General features: G+C 48.8%; 1 protein-coding gene across 2 annotated transcripts; it reads right to left on the reverse strand.

The window, feature by feature from the left end:
- Nucleotides 1-559: 559 nt before the first annotated feature.
- On the reverse strand, nt 560-27,015 carry LOC128405750 (GRAM domain-containing protein 2A-like). Of its 2 annotated transcripts, none has more exons than XM_053372665.1 (13): nt 26,436-27,015; nt 17,285-17,413; nt 15,889-15,973; nt 14,470-14,539; nt 13,197-13,300; nt 11,841-11,939; nt 9,973-10,044; nt 9,124-9,192; nt 6,977-7,040; nt 5,282-5,350; nt 4,392-4,476; nt 2,198-2,308; nt 560-709 (listed from the first exon to the last, which is right to left on the reverse strand). In XM_053372665.1, the coding sequence occupies exons 1-13, from the start codon at nt 26,486-26,488 to the stop codon at nt 694-696; spliced, it is 1,026 nt and encodes a 341-aa protein (XP_053228640.1). In that variant the 5' UTR covers nt 26,489-27,015; the 3' UTR covers nt 560-693. The 2 variants fall into 2 exon arrangements, with proteins under 2 accessions (XP_053228640.1, XP_053228639.1); XM_053372664.1 differs by lacking the exon at nt 26,436-27,015 and adding an exon at nt 23,959-24,127.
- Between the last annotated feature and the right edge of the window lie 772 nt (nt 27,016-27,787).

A 27,787-nucleotide genomic window follows, 5' to 3' on the forward strand; every position in this document is an offset into this window, starting at 1 on the left:
AAAAAGGACTCCGCTGCATGAGTCAAAGAAACAGCATTTTGAACGCGTTATAAACATGCGACACCAGAGGGCGATGGAGAGCAAAGAATTTTTTTGATGCGATTTTCCAAAGCGGTTTTTCCGCATCTTTTGTCATAACGATTTAATTTCTGACTTGCTTATAGCGTGTTTTCCCGCCTGTGTGTTTAGATCTAGTCAGAGTTTGGTTTCGAAAGGCACCTTGTAGATTTCCTGCACAGAGATCCCCAAGATATAATTAGGGGTGCTAAAAAATAAAATAAAAACGCCTTAAAGCCAGTATAACTTATACCATTTAGGATTCAAGCTGCTTGCTAAAATAATTGTTCTTTCTTCACTGCTGAAACAAGAACTGTCCTCTGTTTTTGCAATTCGAGCTGTTTTTCGGGTACCCACAGTGCCGAAGCAAAAGTCTCTTTAGGGCTGCCGCAATTCGAGAAGTAAAAATCCGGACACAAAAAAATGTGTTTTTTGGGGGGTTGTTGAGCTTCCCGGTTCTGTTTGCAAAACCCCAGGCATTTTGCTGATTTTTCAAAAAATGAAGCATGATTCCCCCTGGATGCTAAATTTTGTTGCTGGAATCCTGGACATGTCCGGAAAAAACCTGGACTTTTGACAACCCTATTTTTCTTTTTCCTGACCAGAAGCAGATGGCCTGGACATCTTGCGAGATGCTCAAGTTGTCTTATACCTGCCCAGGAAGAAAATATTTAAAAGTTAGAAAGCTGAGAAAACGGAGAAAGCTTTTTCCTGTTTATGCAGCCTACTGGAAGCAGCCGACGGACCACTGCGGAATAATATTTTTAACCAGGCTTTGAATAAATGTGCCATTAATACGGTTTGGAATTGTGTTATCATCTTCCTTAGCAGAGTGCGCAAGCCACTGTTCTGAATCCTGCTTTTTCTAGAGGGTACGGGGGCGATTCTGAATTCTGCCTCTAATAGGGTAGGGGGCTACTGTATTCTGAATTCTGCCTCTAATAGGGTAGGGGGCTACTGTATTCTGAATTCTGCCTCTAATAGGGTGGGGGGCTACTGTATTCTGAATTCTGCCTCTAATAGGGTGGGGGGCTACTGTATTCTGAATTCTGCCTCTAATAGGGTGGGGGGCTACTGTATTCTGAATTCTGCCTCTAATAGGGTGGGGGGCTACTGTATTCTGAATTCTGCCTCTAATAGGGTGGGGGGCTACTGTATTCTGAATTCTGCTTCTAATAGGGTGGGGGGCTATTCTGAATTCTGCTTCTAATAGGGTAGGGGGCTACTGTATTCTGAATTCTGCTTCTAATAGGGTAGGGGGCTACTGTATTCTGAATTCTGCCTCTAATAGGGTGGGGGGCTACTGTATTCTGAATTCTGCTTCTAATAGGGTGGGGGGCTATTCTGAATTCTGCCTCTAATAGGGTGGGGGGCTACTGTATTCTGAATTCTGCCTCTAATAGGGTGGGGGGCTACTGTATTCTGAATTCTGCCTCTAATAGGGTGGGGGGCTACTGTATTCTGAATTCTGCCTCTAATAGGGTAGGGGGCTACTGTATTCTGAATTCTGCCTCTAATAGGGTAGGGGGCTACTGTATTCTGAATTCTGCCTCTAATAGGGTGGGGGGCTACTGTATTCTGAATTCTGCCTCTAATAGGGTGGGGGGCTACTGTATTCTGAATTCTGCCTCTAATAGGGTAGGGGGCTACTGTATTCTGAATTCTGCTTCTAATAGGGTAGGGGGCTACTGTATTCTGAATTCTGCTTCTAATAGGGTAGGGGGCTACTGTATTCTGTATTCTGCTTTTTATAGGGTAGGGGGCTATTCTGAATTCTGCCTTTGTGTGTTTCTGCTTTAGAGAATTAACCAGGACTGTCCTTTTACGGCCAGGGGTCAGCAAACCTTTTCAGGAGGGGGGCCGGTCCACCGTCCCTCCGACCTTGTCGGAGGCCGGACTATATTTTTGGGGAAAATGAACTAATTCCTATGCCCCACAAAGAACCCAGAGATGCATTTTAAATAAAAGGACACATTCTACTCGTGTAAAAACACGCTGATTCCCGGACCGTCCGCCGGCCGGATTGAGAAGGCGATTGGGCCGGATCCGGCCCCCGGGCCTCAGTTTGCCTACCCATGTTTTACGCCGTCAGCCATAAAACGAAGGTAAAACAGAGGAACGAAAAGCCCCCAAAACTCACTGGTGCTGCTGCAAGTCTATTTCGGGCCACGCTCCCATGGAGATCAACTGTTCTTCCAGTTGCACGATGCGCAGGCCGATGTACCCCGAGGAAAGGAGCAGGACCACCACCCTGAAACCAAGATATCAGAATATTAAGATTTTATAAGAGCGTCTCCAGTCTCTCTCTCTCTCGCAGGCTAAACATACCCAGGTCCTTCGACCGTTCCTCATCAGGCTAAGGTTTCCAGACTCTCGATTACCTCAGGCTACGCTCTATCTTTGTCACCACACTCTGAGTATAAATTGCACACTGTATTAATTGATATTGTTTTTAACATTAGTGACCATGTGATGATTTTAGCTTATGAATTTTATTGTTTAATGTTTTTATTTGTACACTGGGGTATTTTTATAGCTTTGTTTAGAGTACGTAATGTTTTAATAATATACAGTGGTGCCTCGCAAGACGAAATTAATTCGTTCCGCAAGTTTTTTCTTCTTGCGAGTTTTTCGTCTTGCGAAGCACGGTTTCCCATAGGAATGCATTGAAAATCAATTAATGCGTTCCTATGGAGACCGCTTGCCAGGCTGGCGGTGCGGAGAAGGGCTTTTCTCCCCACCGCAAGCCTTCAGGACAGGTACGGGAACAGAGGGGAAGGCGCGCAGCGCTTCTCCTCTGTTCCCGGGGCTTGCGGTGGGAGGAGGGTTTTTCCTCCCCACCGCCAACATTCAGAACAGCATTCTGAATGTTGGCGGTGGGAAGGAAAACCCTCCTCCCACCGCAAGTCTTCAGGACAGCCATCCGAAGGCTGGCACGGGGAGAAGGTCTCTCCGCCCCACCGCCAGCCTTCGGAGCAGCCTTCCAAAGTCTGGCGGCAGGAGGAGGTCTCTCCGACCCACCGCCAGCCTTCGGAGGAGGTCCGAGGACAGTGGGGAAGACGCGCTGCGCTTCCCCGCTGTCCCGGAGATTTCCCTATGGGCTTTCGTCTTGCGAAGGAAGCCCATAGGGAAATTTGTTTTGCGAAGCGCCTCCAAAACGGAAAACCCTTTCGTCTAGCGGGTTTTCCGTCTTGCGAGGCGTTCGTCTTGCGGGGCACCACTGTAAATGTTTTAAGTCTTTTTTTAATCAATTCAGTATATTTTCTTTTAATTGTCAAATAATTCTGTGTACATTGCGGCAGCCTTTGGCTATGTGCAATAAAACTGACTGAGACTGAGACTCTCAATTACATTGGTTCCTCAGTGGAAGGGGAAAAAATGAAGCCATTGTGGCTAACAGCGATTGGCAATCAGCCAATTGGCAAACAGCCAATGGGACAATCGTCTTAATTTTTCTTCAAGGTAAAGGTAAAGGGACCCCTGACCATTAGGTCCAGTCGTGGCCGACTCTGGGTTGTAGCGCTCATCTCACTTTATTGGCCGAGGGAGCCGGCGTACAGCTTCCGGGTCATGTGGCCAGCAGGACTGAGCCGCTTCTGGCGAACCAGAGCAGCGCACGGAAACGCCGTTACCTTCCCACCGGAGCGGTATCTATTTATCTACTTGCACTTTGACGTGCTTTCGAACTGTTAGGTGGGCAGGAGCAGGGACCGAGCAACGGGAGCTCACCCTGTCATTGCGGGGATTTGAACCACCGACCTTCTGATCGGCAAGCACAGGAGGCTCAGTGATTTAGACCACAACTAGACTAAAGGGAAAGGTAAAGGGACCCCTGACCATTAGGTCCAGTCGTGGCCGACTCTGGGGTTGTGGCGCTCATCTCGCTTTATTGGCCGAGGGAGCCGGCGTACAGCTTCCGGGTCATGTGGCCAGCAGGACTAAGCCGCTTCTGGCGAACCAGAGCAGCGCACGGAAACGCCGTTTACCTTCCCTCCGGAGCGGTACCTATTGATCTACTTGCACTTTCAAACTGCTAGGTTGGCAGGAGCAGGGACTGAACAACGGGAGCTCACCCCATCGCCAGGATTCGAACCGCCGACCTTCTGATCGGCAAGTCCTAGGCTCTGTGGTTTAACCCACAGCGCCACCCATGTCCCACCAATAAGTCTTCTAGTAGCAGCCAAAAGTTTAGTAGGAAAGGGCCAAGAGGTGGATTCAACAAGCTGCGTGGCTTCATGGAATCGTAGAATTGCAGAGCTGGAAGGGAACCCAAAGGTCATCCATCCCAACCTGCTTTCAGTGCAGGAATCACAGCAGAAAACTGGCTCACTCACAAGCAGAGATAGATGAGGATGACAGTGTTGAGGGGGCTGAGGTGAGCCTTCCAGCTCCGCCAGGACTTTGTGGACCGTACCCCTCCTGGAAAGAAAAAGAGGCGGTAATATTATTATTATTTAATTATTAAAAAGGCCTGGGAAAAGACATATGAATTTATTTATTTATTATTATTAATGCACAACAAAAAAAGCCATACATCCAAACTGGGGAAAAAAGTAAAAATAATAATAAACTCAGTAAAAACAAAACAAAACACAAAGCGTTTTAACAAAAAGGAAAGAGGTCTTTCGACTATAGACCTGACCTCCCATCTACTCCTTAAGTCAATTACATATAACTTATTGCTGCACCACTCTGGCCAGACAGTCTGCGGGCAGGGAGGGTCTCATCCTGCGTTCCAGATGGAGCTGCCCTGGACACAGAACTGACCTGTGCCTCCATAGACAGCTGTGAGTCCAGAATGACTCCCAGGCTGCGCACCTGGTCCTTTGGGAGCACAGTTGCCCCATTCAGGACCAGGGAGTCCCCCACACCCGCCCACCCCCTGTCCCCCCAAAACAGTACTTCTGTCTTAGGATTCAACCTCAATCTGTTAGCCGCCATCCATCCTCCAACCGCCTCCAGACACTCACACAGGACCTTCACCACCTTCACTGGTTCTGATTTAAAGGAGAGGTAGAGCTGGGTGTCATCTGCATACTGATGAACACCCAGCCCAAAAAACTCTGATATCCCACAATTGAATACAATTCAATTGGTCTCTTGATGGCTGAGAGTCTCTCACTCCAGCCACTGGATTGCAGTGCCCAGTTTGGATGGCGAAAAAGAGGTTTCGGGGGAATTTGGAGAGGGCGGTTTGCAAAACGGCAAGGAAAGCCACACACACCTCTGTTTGCTGCCGTCCGGTGTGGTTCGATAGCTGCTGTCAGGGGGCTCCGGGTCCTATCTGCCCTGTCTGCGAAAGAAGATGGTTAAGGCTTTTTATTAAAAATAAAATAAAATTAAAGTTGCATTTCACCCTCTCAACAACCCTGAGAGGGCAGTCAGCCTAAAAGCGAGGTATTGGCCCAGTGCCGGATTTACGTATAAGCTAAACAGGCTATGGGATTGCGGGTGGCGCTGTGGGTTAAACCACAGAGCCTAGGACTTGCCGATCAGAAGGTCGGCGGTTCGAATCCCCGCAACGGGGTGAGCTCCCGTTGCTCGGTCCCTGCTCCTGCCAAACTACCAGTTCGAAAGCACGTCAAAGTGCAAGTAGATAAATAGGTACCGCTCTGGCGGGAAGGTAAATGGTGTTTCCGTGCGCTGCTCTGGTTCGCCAGAAGCGGCTTAGTCCTGCTGGCCACATGACCCGGAAGCTTAACGCCGGCTCCCTCGGCCAGTAAAGTGAGATGAGCGCCGCAACCCCAGAGTCGCCCACGACTGGACCTAATGGTCAGGGGTCCCTTTACCTTTACCTTTAAACAGGCTATAGCTTAGGGCCCCCCAAAAAATTTAAAGGCATGTACATTTCCAAAATATAAGATAAAGAAACACAAATAAAATAAAACCTACATCCAGCAACAGTGTTTTGTGTTGTGTAGGCTCCTAGGATGTGCGGTAAGTCATGGGTTTATATTAACTATGGTTTTGATCCACTTTTAAAATGAGGCTGTATTTTAAATTGTATTTTAACCTGTATTTTAAATTGTGGTTTTTTGTCCCCCATTATGTTTTTATTGTAATTTTACTGGTGTCAGCCACCCTGAGCCCAGCTCTGGCCGGGGAGGGCGGAGTATAAATTTATTATTATTATTATTATTATTATTATTATTATTATTATTATTATTATTACAATTGCATCTGTTTATAACACTCAATTTCTCATTAATAAAGCTATTTCTAATTATTAGTAGTTTGCATCATATACTTGCACCTCTTATTATTTCATGTTATAGTTCTGGAGACTAGATGATGAGCCTTTGGAAACTGTTTCTAAAGGAACTTTTGTCATTGCCAAATTTCAATGTGTTTGCATTATTAAGTTTGTTATGGATAAAAAAATCATTTTAAGTTGGAGCTTAATAATTATTTCCCTATTAATATGCTTCTTCTTAATTGTATTTCACTATTAATATACTTCTTCTTAATTGTATTCCAATGACTTTGATAAAATACATATTTTGTGATGTGCAAATGGCTTTAGATGCCTATTAGGTCCATAAATGACCACCCTGGATTTAAGATTAAAATGGAACGTGAATTGGAAATTCATAATGGATTACAAAGGACAGAAATAGGGTGAAGAAGGGACCTTACTGATGACAAAGAGTGTCAACTTAATGGGATTAAATGTGATGCAATTTGAGATGGATTTGTTAAAAATTCGGAAAACCAATAAAAATTATTTGGAGGGGGGGAATACTAAAATGGATTAAAATTACTTTCTAAGCAATGGGGCAGGTTTGTCTAAACAGTAATGCTTTCAGCAGGCGGCAAAAAAACTACTGTGAAGGCACCTGCTTAATATCACTAGGCAGGGAGTTCCAAAGGTTAGACGCTGAACTTTGTATCAAATAAACAGAAACGACCCAGTTCTCACCAGGCTCTTCCGGGAGGGTTTCGTCCAGGGGGGGCGTCCGGCTGCTGTCCAGCTCCTTTGGGGTCTGCGAGGGGAACGAAAATGGAGAGAGGTTGAGAATGATAGAGGGGGAATTTGGTTGCATCCAGACACCTAGCTTAGCGTTGCATGCTCTGAACGGCAGCAGCTGCTGACCAGGGTTTTGTCAGGCAGGAGTTTCTCCCAATCTTGGCAGTGCCCGATTTACGTCTAAGCTAAACAAGCTATAGCGTAAAGGTAAAGGGACCCCTGACCATTAGGTCCAGTTGTGGACGACTCTGGGGTTGCGGCGCTCATCTCGCTTTACTGGCCGAGGGAGCCGGAGTTCAGCTTCCGGGTCATGTGGCCAGCAGGACTTAGCCGCTTCTGGCGAACCAGAGCAGTGCACGGAAATGCCGTTTACCTTCCTGCCAGAGCGGTACCTATTGATCTACTTGCACTTTGACGTGCTTTCGAACTGCTAGGTTGGCAGGAGCAGGGACCGAGCAACGGGAGCTCACCCCGTCATTGCGGGGATTCGAACCGCTGACCTTCTGATCGGCAAGTCCTAGGCTCTGTGGTTTAACCCACAGCGCCACCTGGTCCCCATCTATAGCTTAGAGCCCAAAAAAAATTTAAAGGGAAAAAACCGGGATGTACATTTTCAAAATAGAAGATTAAAAAATAAATGAAATAAAACCTACATCCAACAACAGTGTTTTGTGTTGTGTCGGCTCCTAAGATGTAAGTCATGGGCCCCGCCTGCTAGCCTGCTCCCTAAAATATCCCTGGTTTGCTCCTTTCTATATATAGGGTGCCTTTCTATATATTTGTTGTTGTTTAGTCATTTAGTCGTGTCCGACTCTTCGTGACCCCCTGGATCAGAGCACGCCAGGCCCTCCTGTCTTCCACTGCCTCCCGCAGTTTGGTCAGACTCATGCTGGTAGCTTTGAGAACACTGTCCCACCATCTGCGCCCTCCATCTTTCCCAACATCAGGGTCTTTTCCAGGGAGTCTTCTCTTCTGCTGAGGTGGCCAAAGTCTTGGAGCCTCAGCTTCAGGATCTGTCCTTCCAGTGAGCAAGGTAAAGGTAAAGGTACCCCTGCCCGTACGGGCCAGTCTTGCCAGACTCTAGGGTTGTGCGCCCATCTCACTCAAGAGGCCGGGGGCCAGAGCTGTCCGGAGACAATTCCGGGTCACGTGGCCAGCGTGACAAGCTGCATCTGGCGAGCCAGAGCCGCACACGGAAACGCCGTTTACCTTCCCGCTAGTAAGCGGTCCCTATTTATCTACTTGCACCCAGAGGTGCTTTCGAACTGCTAGGTTGGCAGGCGCTGGGACGGAACAACAGGAGCGCACCCCGCCGCGGGGATTCGAACCGCCGACCTTTTGATCGGCAAGCCCTAGGCGCTGAGGCTTTTACCCACAGCGCCACCTGCGTCCCCAATTTCCAGTGAGCACTCAGGGCTGATTTCCTTCCGAATGGAGAGGTTTGATCTTCTTGCAGTCCATGGGACTCTCAAGAGTCTCCTCCAGCACCAGAATTCAAAAGCATCCATTCTTCGGCGATCAGTCTTCTTTATGATCCAGCTCTCACTTCCATACATCACTACTGGGAAAACCAGAACTTTCACTATACGGACTTTGTTGGCAAGGTGATGTCTCTGCTTTTTAAGACGCTGTCTGGGTTTGTCATTGCTTTTCTCCCAAGAAGCAGGCGTCTTTTAATTTCGTGGCTGCTGTCACCATCTGCAGTGATCATGGAGCCCAAGAAAGTAAAATCTCTCACTGCCTCCATTTCTTCCCCTTCTGTTTGCCAGGAGGTGATGGGCCCAGTGGCCATGATCTTCGTTTTTTTGATGTTGAGCTTCAAACCATATTTTGCGCTCTCCTCTTTCACCCTATATATAGGGTGCCTAAAATATCCCTGGTTTGCTCCTTTCTATATATAGGGTGCCTACATTCTGCATGGACTGGTTGCAGGGCAACATGGGCAAATGGCTTGAGATACCTATGAGGTCCATAAATCACCATATAGCATATATTATTATATAACCAGGTGCCCTACACCTGTAGCCTTTCGATCCTAATAATTCCTAATCCCAAAATGATGGCTGAGCACACAAAAGACAGAAAACCCAGCTCCTTACCAGGGAAATCTTAAGCAACTGGTCCGAAAGGTTGTGCGCTGCGGTTGGGCTGTTGTTGCGACTGCCGTCCTAGAGGAAGCAGAAGAGGCATCAAAGAACTGGGACCATAGAAGTGGAAGGGCCCTCCAAAAGTCATCTATCCCAACCCCCCATGAGATACATAGCTATACCTAAGATGGACCGGATTTCCTAATTTCAGGACTGTGGAATATCTTTAATAATAATAAAAATTATTATTATTATTATTATTATTATTCAATTCCAATCCATCTACAGCAGGGGTCAGCAAACTTTTTCAGCAGGGGGCCGGTCCACTGTCCCTCAGACCTTGTGGGGCGCCACACTATATTTTGAGGGGGGAAATGAACCAATTCCTATGCCCCACAAAGAACCCAGAGATGCATTTTAAATAAAAGCACACATTCTACTCATGTAAAAACATGCTGTTTTGCATTACTTTCTTTGGGAAAGCGCTGTCTTGGTTTTGGAACGCTTTGGTTTTGGAATGGATTAAGTTTGAGAACCAAGCTACCACGGTATTACAATTCCGCCCCATCTTTTCTCCAACAAAAGTTCTTGCTCCCTCCATTTTTTTTCCTGGGTAGAGGTAATGTTGGTCACAAGGACTAGAAACTTAGGTTCTTTTAAAAAATGAAAGGAAGATGGTGTCTTCCTGAGATTTTGAATCTTGGCACCGCATCAAGGTAGGTGTGTGTGTGTGTGTGTGTGTGTGTGTGTGTGTGTTTCCCGACAGAGAACCAAGGTACCACTCTAAATTAATTATTATTATTATTATTATTATTATTATTATTGTTATTATTATTATTATTATTATTATTATTATATTACCTGGAGGTGTTTGCAGACGGAGCGCAGGACCTGGTAAACGGTTTCCCGGGAGCGAAGAGACCCAAACAGGAACTGCAGAGTGGGAAGAAGGGATAGGATAAAATAAAATAAGATCACACTCTTCATCCCGTGGAACAAAATAGACCCCTCAATCTCATATTTTGCGTTCCTTTCCAACGGGGAGGCAGCCTTGCCTTCCACACGGAAATAACACCCCATAATAGATCGGAAAGTGTGCTAGAGGAAAAGCCTGGGCAAACAGGACTAGAGCCTTGCTGGGGTTTTTTTCAAAAAATGGGATTCTTTTAGGAGGCTGAAATGTTCGGAGTTTCCGTCAGAGCCAACATACAAATTCTGCAAACCCCTTTGTGAGCCTCAAATGGAGGGGAATATATCAATTCAATACAGAACCGTAATTTAAATCACATTCAATGCAGACTCAAAAGCATTTCCCCAGGTCCTGTTGCTTCAGCTAAGGGCTGCCATGCATCTAGAATTTCCCGGACATAGCCCTCGTAAACGGGTGGAGATCGCTGAGATGCCCGGGGAAATCTGGACATAGCGAAAGTGTAAAGGTAAAGGGACCCCTGACCGTTAGGTCCAGTCGTGGCCGACTCTGGGGTTGCGGCGCTCATCTTGCTTTACTGGCCGAGGGAGCCGCTGTACAGCTTCCAGGTCATGTGGCCAGCAGGATTAAGCCGCTTCTGGCGAACCAGAGCAGCGCACGGAAACGCCGTTTACCTTCCTGCCAGAGCGGTACCTATTGATCTACTTGCACTTTGATGTGCTTTCGAACTGCTAGGTTGGCAGGAGCAGGGACCGAGTAACGGGAGCTCACCCCGTCATTGCAGGGATTCGAACCGCCGACCTTCTGATTGGCAAGTCCTAGGCTCTGTGGTTTAACCCACAGCGCCAGTGAAAGTGTAGTTTTCCTTTTTAAAAAATAGCTCGGAAACTCTTTTTTTCATTATTGATTCTGAGATTTTGCTCAACAGCTTTCGACAAAACTATGAAAAACCCAATGACTTTGCGAACCCAGCCCTGCCCATCCATTGACACAGCCAGGGCTGGATTTAGTTTTGATGAGGCCCTCAGCTCCTGAAGGTCATGGGGCCCTTTATATGTCCAGCTGTCCTTTGTCAACAACAAAATGTCGCTTTTTGTGTGTTGAATATATGCTATATGGTCATTGATGGACCTAATAGGTATCTCAAGCCATTTGCCCATGTTGCCGTGCAACCAGTCCATGCAGAATGTAGGCACCCTATATATAGAAAGGAGCAAACCAGTGATATTTTAGGGAGCAGGCGGGGGCCATGACTTACATCCTAGGAGCCTACACAACACAAAACACTTGCTGCATGTAGGTTTTATTTTATTGGTTTTTTTATCTTATATGTTGGAAATGTGCATCCAGTTTTCTTTTCCCTTTAAATTTTTTGGGGGCCCCCAAGAGAGTGGGGGGCATGGGTTAAACCACAGAGCCTAGGGCTTGCCAATCAGAAGGTCGGCGGTTCGAATCCCCGCGACGGGGTGAGCTCCCGTTGCTCGGTCCCTGCTCCTGCCAACCTAGCAGTTTGAAAGCACGTCAAAGTGCAAGTAGATAAATAGGTACCACTCTGGTGGGAAGGTAAACGGCGTTTCCGTGCGCTGCTCTGGTTCGCCAGAAGCGGCTTAGTCCTGCTGGCCACATGACCCGGAAGCTGTACGCCGGCTCCCTCGACCAATAAAGCGAGATGAGCACCGCAACCCCAGAGTCAGCCACTACCGGACCTAATGGTCAGGGGTCCCTTTGCCTTTAAGAGAGTGGGGTCCTAAGCTAGAGATTGTTGAGCTTATACGTAAATCCGGCGGTGCTCGGCTCTCACCTTTTCTCCATCTGACGTCCGGATGCAGACAGCGTTGGGTACCAGCAAGGCTGTGTTGGCCTTTTTGAGGATGCTGATGGATGGAACCGGGATGACGACCTGTCGATCCAGGAAAAGGGAGGAAGGAGAGAGAGAGAGAGAGAGAGAGAGAGAGAGAGAGAGAGAGAGAGAGAGAGAGATGAGGGACAGGGAAGCACAGGATATGGCCCAACATGGTTCATGGGGAAAAGGCATCTTTATACTACAGTGAGAGACCACAAGATTATGTTAACGGAGAACTCTGAGGGCTCCCTTGGACAAAAAACAAGGACACCAGCCAGGAATACCAGAGCAAAACAGCAGCCAGTCGGCTTGGTCTTTATTGAAGACAGTCGCGACAGGACTCCCACCTGCCACCAGGTGGAACAAGATGGAAGCCCCGAACAAAAGAGAACCCAAACTTTTATTAGCCACTAATCCCCTTGTTACAGCCCCCCAAAACTACATCACTAATACATCATGAATGGGGAGGTCTGGTGGCCGCAATCTGAGCATCCTGGACCCTGCCCCATGGTTCTCCTTGCCCTCCATCAAACACCCATCAAGTGCAACAAAAGAGATCTTTACATTTCCCTGTTTCCCAGCCAAGGTCATCACACCCTTTTGTCTTCATCTGGGCTTGTTATTTCTGGAATGGCTACCTGTCTGGCACTCAGGTATCAGGATGCCAGGAATTATCACTCAGGCAGAGGGGCTGCTGAGGAGCTGAGCTCACCTGTCTATAGGAATTTCTGGAGTTTTCCCAGTGAGCCAGTACATACAGACATTGATCAGTGAATTCTTACATTTGGTATCGTGCAGCAAAGGCCCTTGGAATAGATAGGAAGAAACTGCGATGAAGTGTTTTGTGGGGACAAATCACAAAAGTCACAAAAGCGATTGTGCTGGTTTTGGTAGTGGGCTGCATGTGCGTGATATCTGCTGGAGGGGCAACCCCCCCAACCTATACATAAATTCCTGCAACAACTATAAGAAGAGCTAATGGCGTCCAGCAACATTATCCCAGCTAGCTTTTGTCTAGGCAACAAAGGGAAGGAAGGATAAACCTCTGCAGATCCTCAACCCAGGGGCCGGATCCAGCCCAATTGCCTTCTCAATCCGGCCCGCAGACGGTCCAGGAATCAGCGTGTTTTTACATGAGTAGAATGTGTGCTTTTATTTTAAATGCATCTGGGTTATTTGTGGGGCATAGGAATTCGTTCATTCTTTTTTCCAAAATATAGTCCGGCCCCCCACAAGGTCTGAGGGACAGTGGACTGGCCCCCTGCTGAAAAAGTTTGCTGACCCCTGCTTTAACCTCGGCCCGAGAGCCCTTACCTTAACTTCCCGGTGCACCATGCTGCAGTAGAAGCAGACGTGATTTTCGGATATATACAGGCGGCCGTGATAAGGAACCTCCCGTTGCCAGGCGCACGAAAAAGCTGTGGGAGAAAAGATCAGGAAGGAAGAGTTGGCGAAGAAGCTGCCATGATTCTAGTCCTCAGTGTGGCGAACCATCACACAGCAACCAGGGTTGGTCCTCGCGGGAGGAGTGGATTGCATGCAAACTCCTCCCATCTTCTCTTTGTTTTGCACGAAGCACGGAGGAGCGAAATGGATGCATAATGGCGGCTGCACACCCTCCAAGATTTTTATCAGTGCCTAAATGATACTGAAGGGACGCGGGTGGCGCTGTGGGTTCAACCACAGAGCCCAGGACTCGCCGATCAGAAGGTTGGCAGTTTGAATCCCCGCAATGACGGGGTGAGCTCCCGTTGCTCGGTCCCTGCTCCTGCCCACCTAGCAGTTCGAAAGCACCTCAAAGTGCAAGTAGATAAATAGGTACTGCTCCGGTGGGAAGGTAAATGGCATTTCCGTGCACTGCTCTGGTTTGCCAGAAGCGGCTTAGTCCTGCTGGCCACATGACCCGGAAGCTGGACGCCGGCTCCCTTGGCCAGTAAAGCGAGATGAGCGCCACAATCCCAGAGTCGGCCACGACTGGACCTAATGGTCAGGGGTCCCTTTACCTTTAAATGATATCGAGCGTTGGAACAACTTGTCCACAGTAAGGAAATTTTGCCCATGGCATGACTGTTTTCCACCTTCCCATTTCGACTCTCTGGCACCCCATCTGCCTAATCTAGCAATTCCAAAATATAGACATGCTTTGATTCTCGCAAGATTGAATGTCTTGCCCTCGGCTGGACTTGGGGACGATTCCAAGAGATCCCACACGAAAAACGTCCCTGTGGAGACGGCAGTCCCGAATTGGTGGCGCATGCCCTTCTGGCTTGCCCTCTTGATAAAGACTTGAGGAATGAGATTATCACCCCTCTTTTATCATCCATTCCGGGTCGCCCAGCCACTGCCCCAGTGTCCTTTCTCCTGGCAGATCAAGATGAGCAGGTGAAGGCAAAGGTGGCAAGGTTTTTCACTGGGGCAATCAGAATAAGACCCACTATTTGACCATTGATTCAAAGCCCTCAAATGTATTTTATATAACTGACTTTTTATTTCTATTCTTTGTATATCGTATTGTTGTTTTATTGCTATGGCCGATGGCTGATGCAAATAAAGATTAATTAATTAATTAATTAATTCAAGCACTTACTCTGCAAGAGTTCTTCCTCCTCAGGGAAGTCTCTGAACACCCTTCGGAAGTTGAGAGCATGTTTCACCAGCTGTGGAAAGGGGAGAGAGAGAGACTGGTGATCTGTTTAGCCCTGATCCGGGTCAGCTGAGATTCCTACAATTTAGGATTCTACGATTCTACAGTACTTATTAAGGACTGGAAACTTCTGACGGGCTTTTAGCGTGAAAGAGAAAACGAACTCGTAACAGATGGGTTTGAAGATTGGGGGGGGGGGGGAAATACTGGCTTATAGAATCTGTTGTGCAGCCTGGGGGTCATTTTGGACTCACAGCTGTCCATGGAGGCGCAGGTCAATTCTGCGTCCAGGGCAGCTCCGTCTGGTACGCAGGATGGGACCCTCCCTGTCCGTAGACTGTCTGGCCAGAGTGGTGCATGCTTTGGTTATCTCCTGCTTCGACTACTGCCATGCGCTCTACGTGGGGCTGCCTTTGAAGGTGACCCGGAACCTGCAACTAATCCAGAATGCGGCAGCCAGACTGGGGACTGGGAGACCATATAACACCAGTCTTGAAAGACCTACATTGGCTCCCAGTACGTTACCGAGCACAATTCAAGGTGTTGGTGCTGACCTTGAAAGCCCTAAACGGCCTCGATCCAGTATACCTGAAGGAGCGTCGCCACCCCTATCTTTCTGCCTGGACACTGAGGTCCAGCTCCGAGGGCCTTCTGGAAGTTCCCTCACTGTGAGAAGCCAAGTTACAGGGAACCAGGCAGAGGGCCTTCTCGGTGGTGGCACCTGCCCTGTGGAACGCCCTCCCATCAGATGTCAAAGAGAACAACAACTACCAGACTTTTAGAAGACATCTGAAGGCAGCCCTGTTTAGGGAAGCTTTTAATGTTTGATGTATTACAGTATTTTAATATTTTTTTGGAAGCTGCCCAGAGTGGCTGGGGAAGCCCAGCCAGATGGGTGGGGTTTAAATAAATAAATTATTATTATTATTATTATTATTATTATTATTATTATTATTATTACTATTATTATAGAAAATAGAACAGATGGATGCTGATGTGTGAATACTATATTTAACAGACAGAGAACCAGAAGTCTTTTTGTCGTTCATTTTCTCTTTTTTCTTCCCTCCCTTCTTCCCTAACTATGGCAGGGACTTATGGCCTTTTTGGTGGTGGCTCCCCAGTTGCAGAACGCTCCCCACCCGTCTCAATCGCTATAAACTTTCAATCTTGAAATGGTACATGTGTCGGCCGCTCTACGGAAGCAGAGCAGGATAGAAAGTTTATTATTCATCCCTGCACTGCAAGGGGGTTGGATTGCAAGACCACTGGAGGGCCCTTCAAACTCTAAGATTATACGAATTAGTTAATAATTACAAATCAGAGCAGTCAGAAAAGGCTCTCTCTGCCAGCCAAGCTTACATTGGAGTCCGAATTCCTGTGCTGCGCAGACGCCAAATTTTCTTTCTCGGCCTCCTTAGAGTAAGACGGATCGTAGGTCTTGGATCTAAAAGGAACGAGAGAAACAGATGCTCTTAAATAAGAGGGAAAGATTGTCGAAAATGTATAAATTTCTGTTGGCACACTAAGCATGAGGAGGTCAAAGGGGTAATGCTACAATGAGCTAAATATTTTGGAGTTAATATTCAGTTAGAATCCTGGGAAAGGTTGTGGAAGGAAGGCATTGATTTTATTGCATGCAGTGCAATTGAAGAAAATGTTATGAAAATGATGTACAGGTGGTATCTAACACCAGCTAAACTTGCTAAAAGGTTACCAGACATCCCCGTTTCCCAGGGACAGTCCCCGGACTTATAAATCAGTCCCCTGTCAAAATCCATCAGACCCAAAGTTGATTAAAAATTATAGACCGATTTCTCTGTTGAATAAAGACTATAAAATTTTTACTGGGGACTTAGCAAATAGGATGAAAATCATTTTAAAAAAGAATTATAAGGAAAGACCAAAAAATATAATCTGGAAACAATGGAAATGTTTAAATGATTATTTATGTAGACAAAGGGATGAAGGGACGGTGTTCCACAGGGTGGGCGCCACCACCGAGAAGGCCCTCTGCCTGGTTCCCTGTAACCTCGCTTCTCGCAGTGAGGGAACCGCCAGAAAACCCTCGGAGGTGGACCTCAGCGTCCGGGCAGAACAATGGGGGTGGAGACGCTCCTTCAGGTCTACTGGGCCGTTTAGGGCCTTCAAGGTTGGCACCAACACTCTGAATTCTGCTCGGAAACGTCCTGGGAGCCAATGTAGGTCTTTCAAGGCCGGTGTTATGTGGTCTCAGCGGCCGCTCCCAGTCCCTAGTCTGGCTGCCGCATTCTGGATTAATTGCAGTTTCCGGGTCACCTTCAAAGGCAGCCCCACGTAGAGCGCATGGCTGTAGTCCAAGCGGGAGATAACTAGAGCATGCACCACTCTGGCCAGACAGTCTGCGGGCAGGGAGGGTCTCATCCTGCGTACCAGATGGAGCTGCCCTGGCCACAGAACTGACCTGCACCTCCATGGACAGCTGTGAGTCCAAAATGACCCCCAGGCTGCGCACCTGGTTATTCGGGGGCGCAGTCACCCCATTCAGGACCAGGGAGTCCTCCACACCAGCCTGCCCCCTGTCCCCCAAAAACAGTCGTCAGGATTCAACCTCAATCTGTTAGCCGCCATCCCTCCTCCAACCGCCTTCAGACACTCACACCGGACCTTCACTGGTTCTGATTTAAAGGAGAGGTAGAGCTGGGCATCATCTGCCCTTAAGTACATTTAAGGTCAAACACACAAGCGGTTCGGAGCCTCGCTTTTGGCCAAAACTCACCGCGAAAGGGGCGGGTTGTGTCCATTCCTGGCTGTCTCGCCGACCGTCTCCTCCAAACTTTGGGACTTTTTTTGCTCCGACATCCTTCGCTTGCTTTTCCTTTGTTTTCCAGAGATCTCCGACAGGCAGCTGGGAAGGAGCGAGAAATTCCCTGATTAATTATGTTGCTTCACAAGTCCCCAACCCCAGCCTTGGGCCGACACTTCCTCCTCAGACACCGTCACCCTCGCTGCTGATCCACCCGTCCTTTCTCCTGCGCCCATTTCACAGATGGGCACAAGAGAGGCAGAGATTTAAGCAAGGGGGAAGGTGGCGAAAGAGGCCCTCAAGCTGGACTTGAATCATTCTGGATATCTTCCAAACGACATGCCTTCAACGTGTCTCCGAAACGGAGACGGGGAATTTTATTTTTATTGAGATTGCAGGAGGATAAATTTCCCAGCATTGCTCCTGCGCCCATTTCACAGACGGGCACAAGAGAGGCAGAGATTTAAGCAAGGCGGGAGGTGGCGAAAGAAGCCCTCGGCTGGACTTGAACCATTTTGGATGAGTTGAAAACGGCATGCCTTCAACGCGTCTCCGAAATGGAGGCGAGGAATTTTATTTTTATTACGATTACAGGAGGATAAATGTCCCCTTTTCGGCTCACCTCAATCCTGTGCTTTGCCGTGCAATGCGATCCCTCTCTAGCCTGTCATCAGTCAGAATTTAATGAGATTATTTCCCTCCACTTCCCTATAATTAGCCGCGTGCCGATGAAGACAGCCGCGCCCCGATACAAAACCCGAGATTGCAATCGCTTTATGTAACGTCTCAGGTGATGAGGGAGAGGGTGGCATCCCGGTTTAACTTTTGGCCCTCCATAAAGGGCATGGGGACTCCTGAGGAAGATCCGTAGACCCTCCTCATCCAGGAACAGTCTAGCACTAAATACTGCTTGCTGCGGGCAGCGGTTTATACAACAACGCAGGAAGATGGAAGAAGTTGCTTTGGTATTTCGCAGAAGTATCCGGCTGGACGCCGGTTTGCTTTTAGTCCGATAAGCCTCCGCGGCTGACGATTAAAGGTAAAGGGACCCCTGACTATTAGGTGAGTTAAACAACAGAGCCTAGGGCTTGATGATCAGAAGGTCGGCGGTTCGAATCCCCGCAATGACGGGGTGAACTCCCGTTGCTCAGCCCCTGCTCCTGCCAACCTAGCAGTTCGAAAGCACATCAAAGTGCAAGTAGATCAATAGGTACCACTCCGGCGGGAAGGTAAACAGCGTTTCCGTGCACTGCTCTGGTTTGCCAGAAGCGGCTTAGTCTTGCTGGCCCGGAAGCTGTACGCCGGCTCCCTCGGCCAGTAAAGCGAGATGAGCGCCGCAACCCCAGAGTCGGCCACGACTGGACCTAATGGTCAGGGGTCCCTTTACCTTTATTGTATATCTATGTTTTCCATTTTGTCTTTCTATGCAGATACGGTTCAAGCCTTGAAATAAAATTATTTGTCAGCATAACTTTTGTGGAAATTATTTATATACTTGCTTATTTATAAGACTTCAGTTATCCCCAGGGTAAAAAAAAGGGGGGGCACATTATCTACCTGGCCTGGGCCTCTGCCTGGCTCTGCAAGGCCCTGACGATGCCCATGGCGTGGCCCAGATCCGCTGCCCACCCACCCACGCACCAGCCATGGCCGCGCCGGGTTGAGCTCAGCACAGGGACTGAACGAGAGGGTGGGCGGCAGGGTCCGCAGTCTGGATTGATGAGCCTGGTGGAGCTGCATCCGGCTCCCGCGTCGTAGTTTGCTGACCCCTGTGGTAGAACCTCCATGAGCAAGAGCGGCCTATCTGAAAATGTCAGCCAATCGAGTGGCGAGAGAGGGATGTCCGGGAATTCTGGCTCTGCGGCCCGAAGGCAGACCCAAGACCCATAATCTTTCGCGTCAATATCGCAGCTTATTTCCTCTGCATTTCACGTTATCATTTCCATTTAGGGGATTTATTTTATTTTATTTTTAGGGGGTGGATCAGGAGGTCCACACCAAGCGAGAGAAGAATACTCGAGGTTATTTCTTTATGCCGTATTTTTAGCTCTATAAGACGCACCAGACGCACCTAGTTTTTGGAGGAGAAAAACAAGAAAAAAAATATTCTGAATCTCAGAAGCCAGAACAGCAAGAGGCATCGCTGCGCAGCGAAAGCAGCAATCCCTCGCTGTTCCGGCTTCTGGGATAGCTGCGCAGCCTGCATTCGCTCCATAACGTTTCCCCTTACATTTTAGGAGGGGAAAAGTGAGTCTTATAGAGCAAAAAATACGATAATTGAAATTCTATCCATAATATAATGATCTACGCCAGGGAGACTTCCGGGCTGGGAGCTGAAATCCGTGGTGCATGCTTTGGAATTGCTATGCAAAACAGGATACACAGAAAAGGGAAATAACCAGTCCGGCTGGCTGTTGGCATTCCTGGGATTTCCCAGCCGGCCGCCAGGGGAAAAGTCACCGGCGAGGAAAATCAGAGCTGCCACAAAACACCCGAATTTACCCCTCGGCCAAATCCCAGTTTTCCTTTTCAAAAGCCAACGTTTGCTTATTGTTCCTTCTGTCTAAGAAGCTCCAGGCTGGGCTCAGGGATTCTTCCTCCTGCAGCCTCATTTTATAGAATCAGAATTTCAGAAAGGGACCCTGTTCCCCGGAAGGGTCATCTAGCCCAACCCGCAAACCTCCAAGGCAGGATGGGCACCTTTTGAAAATAAATCACTGGCCGATTGGTACACACCAATCAAGTTTCCAGCAGAGCCAATGCCAGCCCCCTCGCTTCCCCACTTCTTATCGCCTCCATCCTTAAATAGGACTAGAAACTTGGGAAAGGATTGTAAACTTTTTCAATATGCAGTAACATACTGGCCCAAAAATGGAAACAGGAACAATTGCCGACACTCGAAGAATGGAGAATGAAATTGATGGATTATGCAGAAATGGATAAACTAACAGGAAAGATCAGATATATACGAGATCAAAAGTTCATCGAAGACTGGGGAAAATTTACAGATTATCTGAAATGTGTATGTGATGAGCAAATAAGGCTAGTGGGATTTCAAGAAGCTCTGTGAATGTTAGAGGACTATTGTATTGATGAAAACTAAGAGGTGAAGGTTTACAAAATGCAATATAAAATTAGGAAATGCTTTTTTAAAAATTTGAATAATGGATGATTGTCAGAGAGGTTGAAGGAAGTCAAAAAGGGAAAATATGTGACAAATTTAGATTGGATATTATAAATGTTGGAAAATTTAATAATTTTTTTCGCCACAATCCTTGTCCTTTGGCATTTCTAGCCAGGGGGCTGCAGGGATCACGGATCGGCAGGGATGATCTCCAAAAGGTAAAGAGCACTAGAAACTTAGGCCGCGGTTTTATACGCGCCCATTGGACCAGATGGCCTCTGGGCAGACACGTGTTAGACTGTGTATCGTATACTTGGAGGGGTTCCAGAGTTGTTCCCTTCCCAGACTGATGCTTCCGTGACGCTAGTCCTAACCTGAGACGCCAATCTTTCGCAAGATCCAAAATCCCACGTGCGCCCATAAATACCGTATTTTTCACTCTATAAGACGCACCAGACCACAAGACGCACCTAATTTTTGGTGGAGGAAAACAATAAAAAAAATATTCTGAATCTCAGAAGCCAGAACAGCAAGAGGGATCGCTGCGCAGCGAAAGCAGCAATGCCTCTTGCTGTTCTGGCTTCTGGGATAGCTGCGCAGCCTGCATTCGCTCCATAAGACGCACACACGTTTCCCCTTACTTTTTAGAAGGGAAAAAGGGAGTCTTATAGAGCAAAAAATACAGTAGCCAAGATACATGCACACCTTCACACGGGCCACAAAAGATGGGTCTCCCTATTATTATTGTTAATAATAATAATAATAATAATAATAAATTCATTCTTTATACCCGGCCCAGCAAAATATTAAAATACAATACAGTGGTACCTCGGGTTACAGATGCTTCGGGTTACAGACGCTTCAGGTTACAGACTCCGCTAACCCAGAAATAGTACCTCAGGTTAAGAGCTTTGTTTCAGGATGAGAACAGAAATCGTGCTCCGGCAGCAGCGGGAGGCCCCATTAGCTAAAGTGGTCCTTCAGGTTAAGAACAGTTTCAGGTTAAGAATGGACCTCCAGAATGAATTGAGTTCTTAACCCGAGGTACCACTGGAATTCATCAAATATGAAAAGCTTCCCTAAACAGGGCTGCCTTCAGATGTCTTCCAAAAGCCAGATAGTTGCTTATTTCCTTGACATCTGATGGGAGGGCGTTCCACAGAGAGGGCCCTCTGCCTGGTTCCCTGTAACCTCACTTCTCGCAGGGAGGGAACTGCCAGAAGGCCCTCGGGTGATGGACCCAGGTGTCCGGGCTGGAAGATGGAGGTGGAGACGCTCCTTCAGGGATACTGGGCCATTTAGGGCTTTCAAGGTCAGCACCAACACTTTGAATTGTGCTCGGAAACGTCCTGGGAGCCAATGTAGGTCTTTCAGGACCAGTGTTATATGGTCTCCACTCCCAGTCCCCAGTCTGGCTGCTGCATTCTGGATTAGTTGTAGTTTCCGGGTCACCTTCAAAGCGAGCCCCACAGAGAGCGCATGGCAGTAGTCCAAGCAGGAGATAACCAGAGCATGCACCACTCTGGCCAGACAGTCTGTGGGCAGGGAGGGTCTCATCCTGCATACCAGATGGAGCTGCCCTGGACACAGAACTGACCTGCGCCTCCATGGACTGCTGACAATCCAAAATGACCCCCAGGCTGCGCACCTGGACCTCCAGGGGCACAGTGACCCCATTCAGGACCACGCCTGCCCGCCCCGTGTCCCCCCAAAACCGTACTTCTGTCTTGTCAGGGTTGAACCGCGATCTTCGCAGATAGTGCTTGCTCCAATCTGCCCTGATATCACATGGGACAAGCTCCATCTATGTCCCAGCGTCCTGTCTCCGACAGAGGACATCCACAGACTTCTTTGTTGTTGTTGTTTAGTCGCTTAGTCGTGTCCGACTCTTCATGACCCCCTGGACCAGAGCATGCCAGGCCCTCCTATCTTCCACTGCCTCCCGCAGTTTGGTCAAACTCATTCTGGTCTCTTCAAGAAGACTGTCCCACCATCTCATCCTCCGTCATCCCCTTCTCCTTGCGCCCTCCATCTTTCCCAACTTCAGGGTCTTTTCCAGGGAGTCTTCTCTTATCATGAGGTGGCCAAAGTCTTGGAGCCTCAGCTTCAGGATCTGTCCTTCCAGTGAGCACTCAGGGCTGATTTCCTTCCGAATGGAGAAGTTTGATCTTCTTGCAGTCCATGGGACTCTCAAGAGTCTCCTCCAGCACCAGAATTCAAAAGCATCCATTCTTCGGCCATCAGCCTTCTTTATGGTCCAGCTCTCACTTCCATACATCACTACTGGGAAAACCAGAGCTTGAACTATACGGACCTTTGTTGGCAAGGTGATGTCTCTGCTTTTTAAGATGCTGTCTAGGTTGCCATAGCCTTTCTCCACAGACTTCTAGGAACTCACATTGCTGGGGGGGGGGTTTGGACTAGATGACTCCGATTCGAAAATCCTATGGTTCTAACCCCAGAGGGGGGGTCTCTTCTTTCCCCAAGTGCCTGCCTGTTCAGTGGTAGACTGCCCTGAACTAGGAAACTCTACTTTTAGCAGTAGAGAAAGGCTTTTGTCAGTAAAAGGAGCAGCCGAGGCGGTGTCCCTCCCGGGCTCCGAATTGGCTGCTGCCTCTAACCATTGGTCCTGCTGGTTGCTGGGAGATGGAGCCTATTCTTAATTTGCACACCGACCTATACCTGGGGGTCTCAGGGCGGCTCACAAACAAGACCATGCGCAGAGCGTGCGCACCCGGCGCCAGTGTCCCGAAAGAGTTGGGAGCGGAATCGCTGGTGGGCTGGGACACCCCCCCCCCCGTGCTGAGAGCCTGACCAGGACACCTGGGTCCCTTCTGGGATGGCGGGAGGGGCTTCGCATCGATTGGAAGCCGGAGGTCTCTGGCACAGCGCCAGGACACCTGGGTTCTTCTCGAGAGAAGATACCAGGTTTATTTTTAGAGGGTTTTGAAATAGGAAAGGCGGAGGAGGGAGAGAGGAAGGGAGGGAGAGAGGGAGGGAGGGAAAAAGAGTGAAAGAAAGAAAGAAAGAAAGAAAGAAAGAAAGAGGGAGAGGGGGAGAGAGAGAGAAAGGAAGGAAGGGAAAAAGAGTGAAAGAAAGAAAGAGGGAGAGAGGAGAAAAGGAAGGAAGGAAGGGAGAGAGAGAAAAAGAGCGAAAGAACGAAAGAAAGAAAGAAAGACAGAAAGAAAGAAAGAAAGAAGGAGAGAGAGAGAGAGAGAGAAAGGAAGAAAGGAAGGGAGAGAAAAAGAGTGAAAGAGAAAGAAAGAAAGAAAGAAAGAAAGAAAGAAAGAAAGAAAGAGGGGAGAGAGAGGAAGGAAGGAAGGAAGGAAAGAAGAGAAAAAGAGCGAGAGAAAGAAAGAAAGAAAGAAAGAAAGAAAGAAAGAAAGAGAAAAAGGGGGGGAGAGAGAAAGGAAGGAAGGAAGGAAGGAAGGAAGGAAGGAAGGAAGGAAGGAAGGAAGGAAGGAAGGGGCTTGTCCCTAAACCCGGACGCCTGGGTTCTCCTCTCCCTAAAGGAGGTTACTACCTGATGTCGGTCAAGGAGAGGCTATCAGGTCCCGGGGCGACTCCTAGCTTGACCATCGCGGAGCCTCTTCAGATCCGATGCCCGGGTCATGGGCGGGGAGAAGGGAGGCGCGCGGACGCGAGGGAAGACCTTGAACCTTTTCCTCCGCCTCCTCCTCGCCACCTCCCCGCGATGACTCCCGAAGCGAAGGGTGACGGCGGGCCACCTTGGACTCCTCCTCCTCCTCCTCCTCTCACCTTCCTGTCCAGCAGCCGGGGATGAGCCGACGGCGGTTCTGAATCACCCGAGAGAAGCGGAGCGACTCCGGATTAAGCGGCGCCGGGTAGAAACCTCGCGCGGCTGCTCCGTCGGAAGGGAGCCGAAGCGACTGAAAGGGGTCTCCCCCACCCCTGATCTAACAAATAGACCGCAGGCATGTCCAACAGGTAGATCGTGATCTGGTAGATCTACCAGATCATCACTGGATGTCTGCAGTGAAGTTGAACAACTGCGGCTCCCCTAAAATAACTCAACATTTTACCTCCTCCCTGAAAAAACTCAAAAGCTTTGACCTGAACCTTCCAAAAGGGAGTAGATCACTGGCAGTTTTTAACTCCGCGAGTAGATCGCAGTCTCTTGGGAGTTGGCCACCCCTGAAATAGAGGCAGTCCCAGCTTTTCCCAACTCCCATCTTTCATACCCTCCAACGTTTCTCCCCTGAAAATAGGGACGTCCTCTTCCATCCCCTCCAACGTTTCTCCTCTGAAAATAGGGTCATCCTATTCCATCCCCTCCAACGTTTCTCCCCTGAAAATAGGGACGTCCTATTCCATCCCCTCCAACGTTTCTCCTCTGAAAATAGGGTCATCCTATTCCATCCCCTCCAACGTTTCTCCCCTGAAAATAGGGACGTCCTATTCCATCCCCTCCAACGTTTCTCCTCTGAAAATAGGGACATCCTATTCCATCCCCTCCAACGTTTCTCCCCTGAAAATAGGGACGTCCTATTCCATCCCCTCCAACGTTTCTCCTCTGAAAATACGGTCATCCTATTCCATCCCCTCCAACGTTTCTCCCCTGAAAATAGGGACGTCCTATTCCATCCCCTCCAACGTTTCTCCTCTGAAAATAGGGACATCCTATTCCATCCCCTCCAACGTTTCTCCCCTGAAAATAGGGACGTCCTATTCCATCCCCTCCAACGTTTCTCCTCTGAAAATACGGTCATCCTATTCCATCCCCTCCAACGTTTCTCCCCTGAAAATAGGGACGTCCTATTCCATCCCCTCCAACGTTTCTCCTCTGAAAATAGGGACATCCTATTCCATCCCCTCCAACGTTTCTCCCCTGAAAATAGGGACGTCCTATTCCATCCCCTCCAACGTTTCTCCCGTGAAAATAGGGTCATCCTATTCCATCCCCTCCAACGTTTCTCCTCTGAAAATAGGGACGTCCTATTCCATCCCCTCCAACGTTTCTCCTCTGAAAAGAGGGACGTCCTATTCCATCCCCTCCAACGTTTCTCCTGTGAAAATAGGGACGTCCTATTCCATCCCCTCCAACGTTTCTCCCCTGAAAATAGGGACGTCCTATTCCATCCCCTCCAACGTTTCTCCCGTGAAAATTGGGACGTCCTATTCCATCCCCTCCAACGTTTCTCCCCTGAAAATAGGGACGTCCTATTCCATCCCCTCCAACGTTTCTCCTCTGAAAATAGGGACGTCCTATTCCATCCCCTCCAACGTTTCTCCTCTGAAAAGAGGGACGTCCTATTCCATCCCCTCCAACGTTTCTCCTGTGAAAATAGGGACGTCCTATTCCATCCCCTCCAACGTTTCTCCCCTGAAAATAGGGACGTCCTATTCCATCCCCTCCAACGTTTCTCCCGTGAAAATTGGGACGTCCTATTCCATCCCCTCCAACGTTTCTCCCCTGAAAATAGGGACGTCCTATTCCATCCCCTCCAACGTTTCACCAGTGAAAATAGGGACGTCCTATTCCATCCCCTCCAACGTTTCTCCTCTGAAAACAGGGACGTCCTATTCCATCCCCTCCAACGTTTCTCCCCTGAAAATAGGGACGTCCTATTCCGTCCCCTCCAACGTTTCTCCCCTGAAAATAGGGACGTCCTATTCCATCCCCTCCAACGTTTCTCCCCTGAAAATAGGGACGTCCTATTCCATCCCCTCCAACGTTTCTCCCCTGAAAATAGGGACGGCCTATTCCATCCCCTCCAACGTTTCTCCCCTGAAAATAGGGACGTCCTATTCCGTCCCCTCCAACGTTTCTCCCCTGAAAATAGGGACGTCCTATTCCATCCCCTCCAACGTTTCTCCCGTGAAAATAGGGACATCCCATTCCATCCCCTCCAATGTTTCTCCCCTGAAAATAGGGACGTCCTATTCCATCCCCTCCAATATTTCTCACCTGATTTCCAACGGGAGTGGAATCATATCAACTGCAAGTGTCCCCTTCCCCAAAAGAGCCCAGCCACTTACAGTTTGCTTGGCCGTCCCAAGATGATATCTTCAGCAGCTTTGAGGTGGTCCATTTTTCACTCCGAAGGGCTGTCTTCCTCTTCCTCGCCTTCCTCTCCAGCCTTCTGCCCTCTGAACCTCCTCTCAGCTGCTTTTATCAGCAGTGAGGGTGAGAAAAGTCTGAAGTCCAACTCCGTCTGGGGTTCCACCTGCTGCTAGCAAGACCAGGAAGCTGTCGACTCCAAGGCGATTCGGAGCGCAAACATGACTTCTCTGGCAGCCCAAGTTGCCTGGAGACAGACATCCTTCAAACGGTTGCCGCGGCAACGGCATGAGGACTCCCTTTGGCTTGAAGGGAGGTTGCCTGCGCCTCCACCGAATCGCCCACGGCCACACACGTTGCCTCTGCTCTGTGGTATCCAAAGATGCTTGCCAGCTCCCCAAAACTTGTCCTTCTTCCCAGTCCACCTTCTGCTTTCAGCAGAGATAAAGGTAAACCTAGACAGCATCTTAAAAAGCAGAGACATCACCTTGCCAACAAAGGTCCTTATAGTTCAAGCTATGGTTTTCCCAGCAGTGATGTATGGAAGTGAGAGCTGAACCATCAAGAAGGCTAATGGCCGAAGAATGGATGCTTTTGAATTCTGGTGCTGGAGGAGACTCTTGAGAGTCCCATGGACTGCAAGAAGATCCAACCTCTCCATTCTGAAGGAAATCAGCCCTGAGTGCTCACTGGAAGGACAGATCCTGAAGCTGAGGCTCCAAGACTTTGGCCACCTCAGGAGAAGAGAAGACTCCCTGGAAAAGACCCTGGTGTTGGGAAAGATGGAGGGCACAAGGAGAAGGGGACGATGGAGGACGAGATGGTGGGACAGTGTTCTCAAAGCTGCCAGCATGAGTTTGACCACACTGTGGGAGGCAGTGGAAGACAGGAGGGCCTGGCGTGCTTTGGTCCAGGGGGTCACGAAGAGGCGGACATGACTAAACAACAAAGGGACCCCTGACCATTAGGTCCAGTCGTGGCCGACTCTGGGGTCGCTTTAGTGGCCGAGGGAGCCGGAGTACAGCTTCCGGGTCATGTGGCCAGCATGACAAAGCCGCTTCTGGCGAACCAGAGCAGCGCACGGAAATGCCGTTTCCCTTCCCGCTGGAGCGGTACCTATTGATCTACTTGCACTTTGACGTGCTTTCGAACTGCTAGGTTGGCAGGAGCAGGGACCGAGCAATGGGAGCTCACCCCGTTGCGGGGATTCGAACCGCCGACCTTCTGATTGGCAAGTCCTAGGCTCTGTGGTTTATCCCACAGCGCCACCCACTCACCTGCTTTTTCTGTTTCCTTAACTTCCTCTTGAGCTCTTTCCAACAAACATTGT

This window comes from Podarcis raffonei, chromosome 18, assembly GCF_027172205.1.
Source record: "Podarcis raffonei isolate rPodRaf1 chromosome 18, rPodRaf1.pri, whole genome shotgun sequence".
Lineage (NCBI taxonomy): Eukaryota > Metazoa > Chordata > Lepidosauria > Squamata > Lacertidae > Podarcis > Podarcis raffonei.

Coding starts and splice junctions, on each gene's coding strand:
- LOC128405750 (XM_053372664.1), bottom strand. CDS start 24,014: ATGGTCAAGCTAGGAGTCGCCCCGGGACCTGATAGCCTCTCCTTGACC. Junction 17,414..23,958: donor CTCTCCTTGACCGACATCAG/GTAGTAACCTCC, acceptor GCTCCTTCCCAG/CTGCCTGTCGGAGATCTCTG. Junction 11,940..13,196: donor TGGTGCACCGGGAAGTTAAG/GTAAGGGCTCTC, acceptor CTGGATCGACAG/GTCGTCATCCCGGTTCCATC.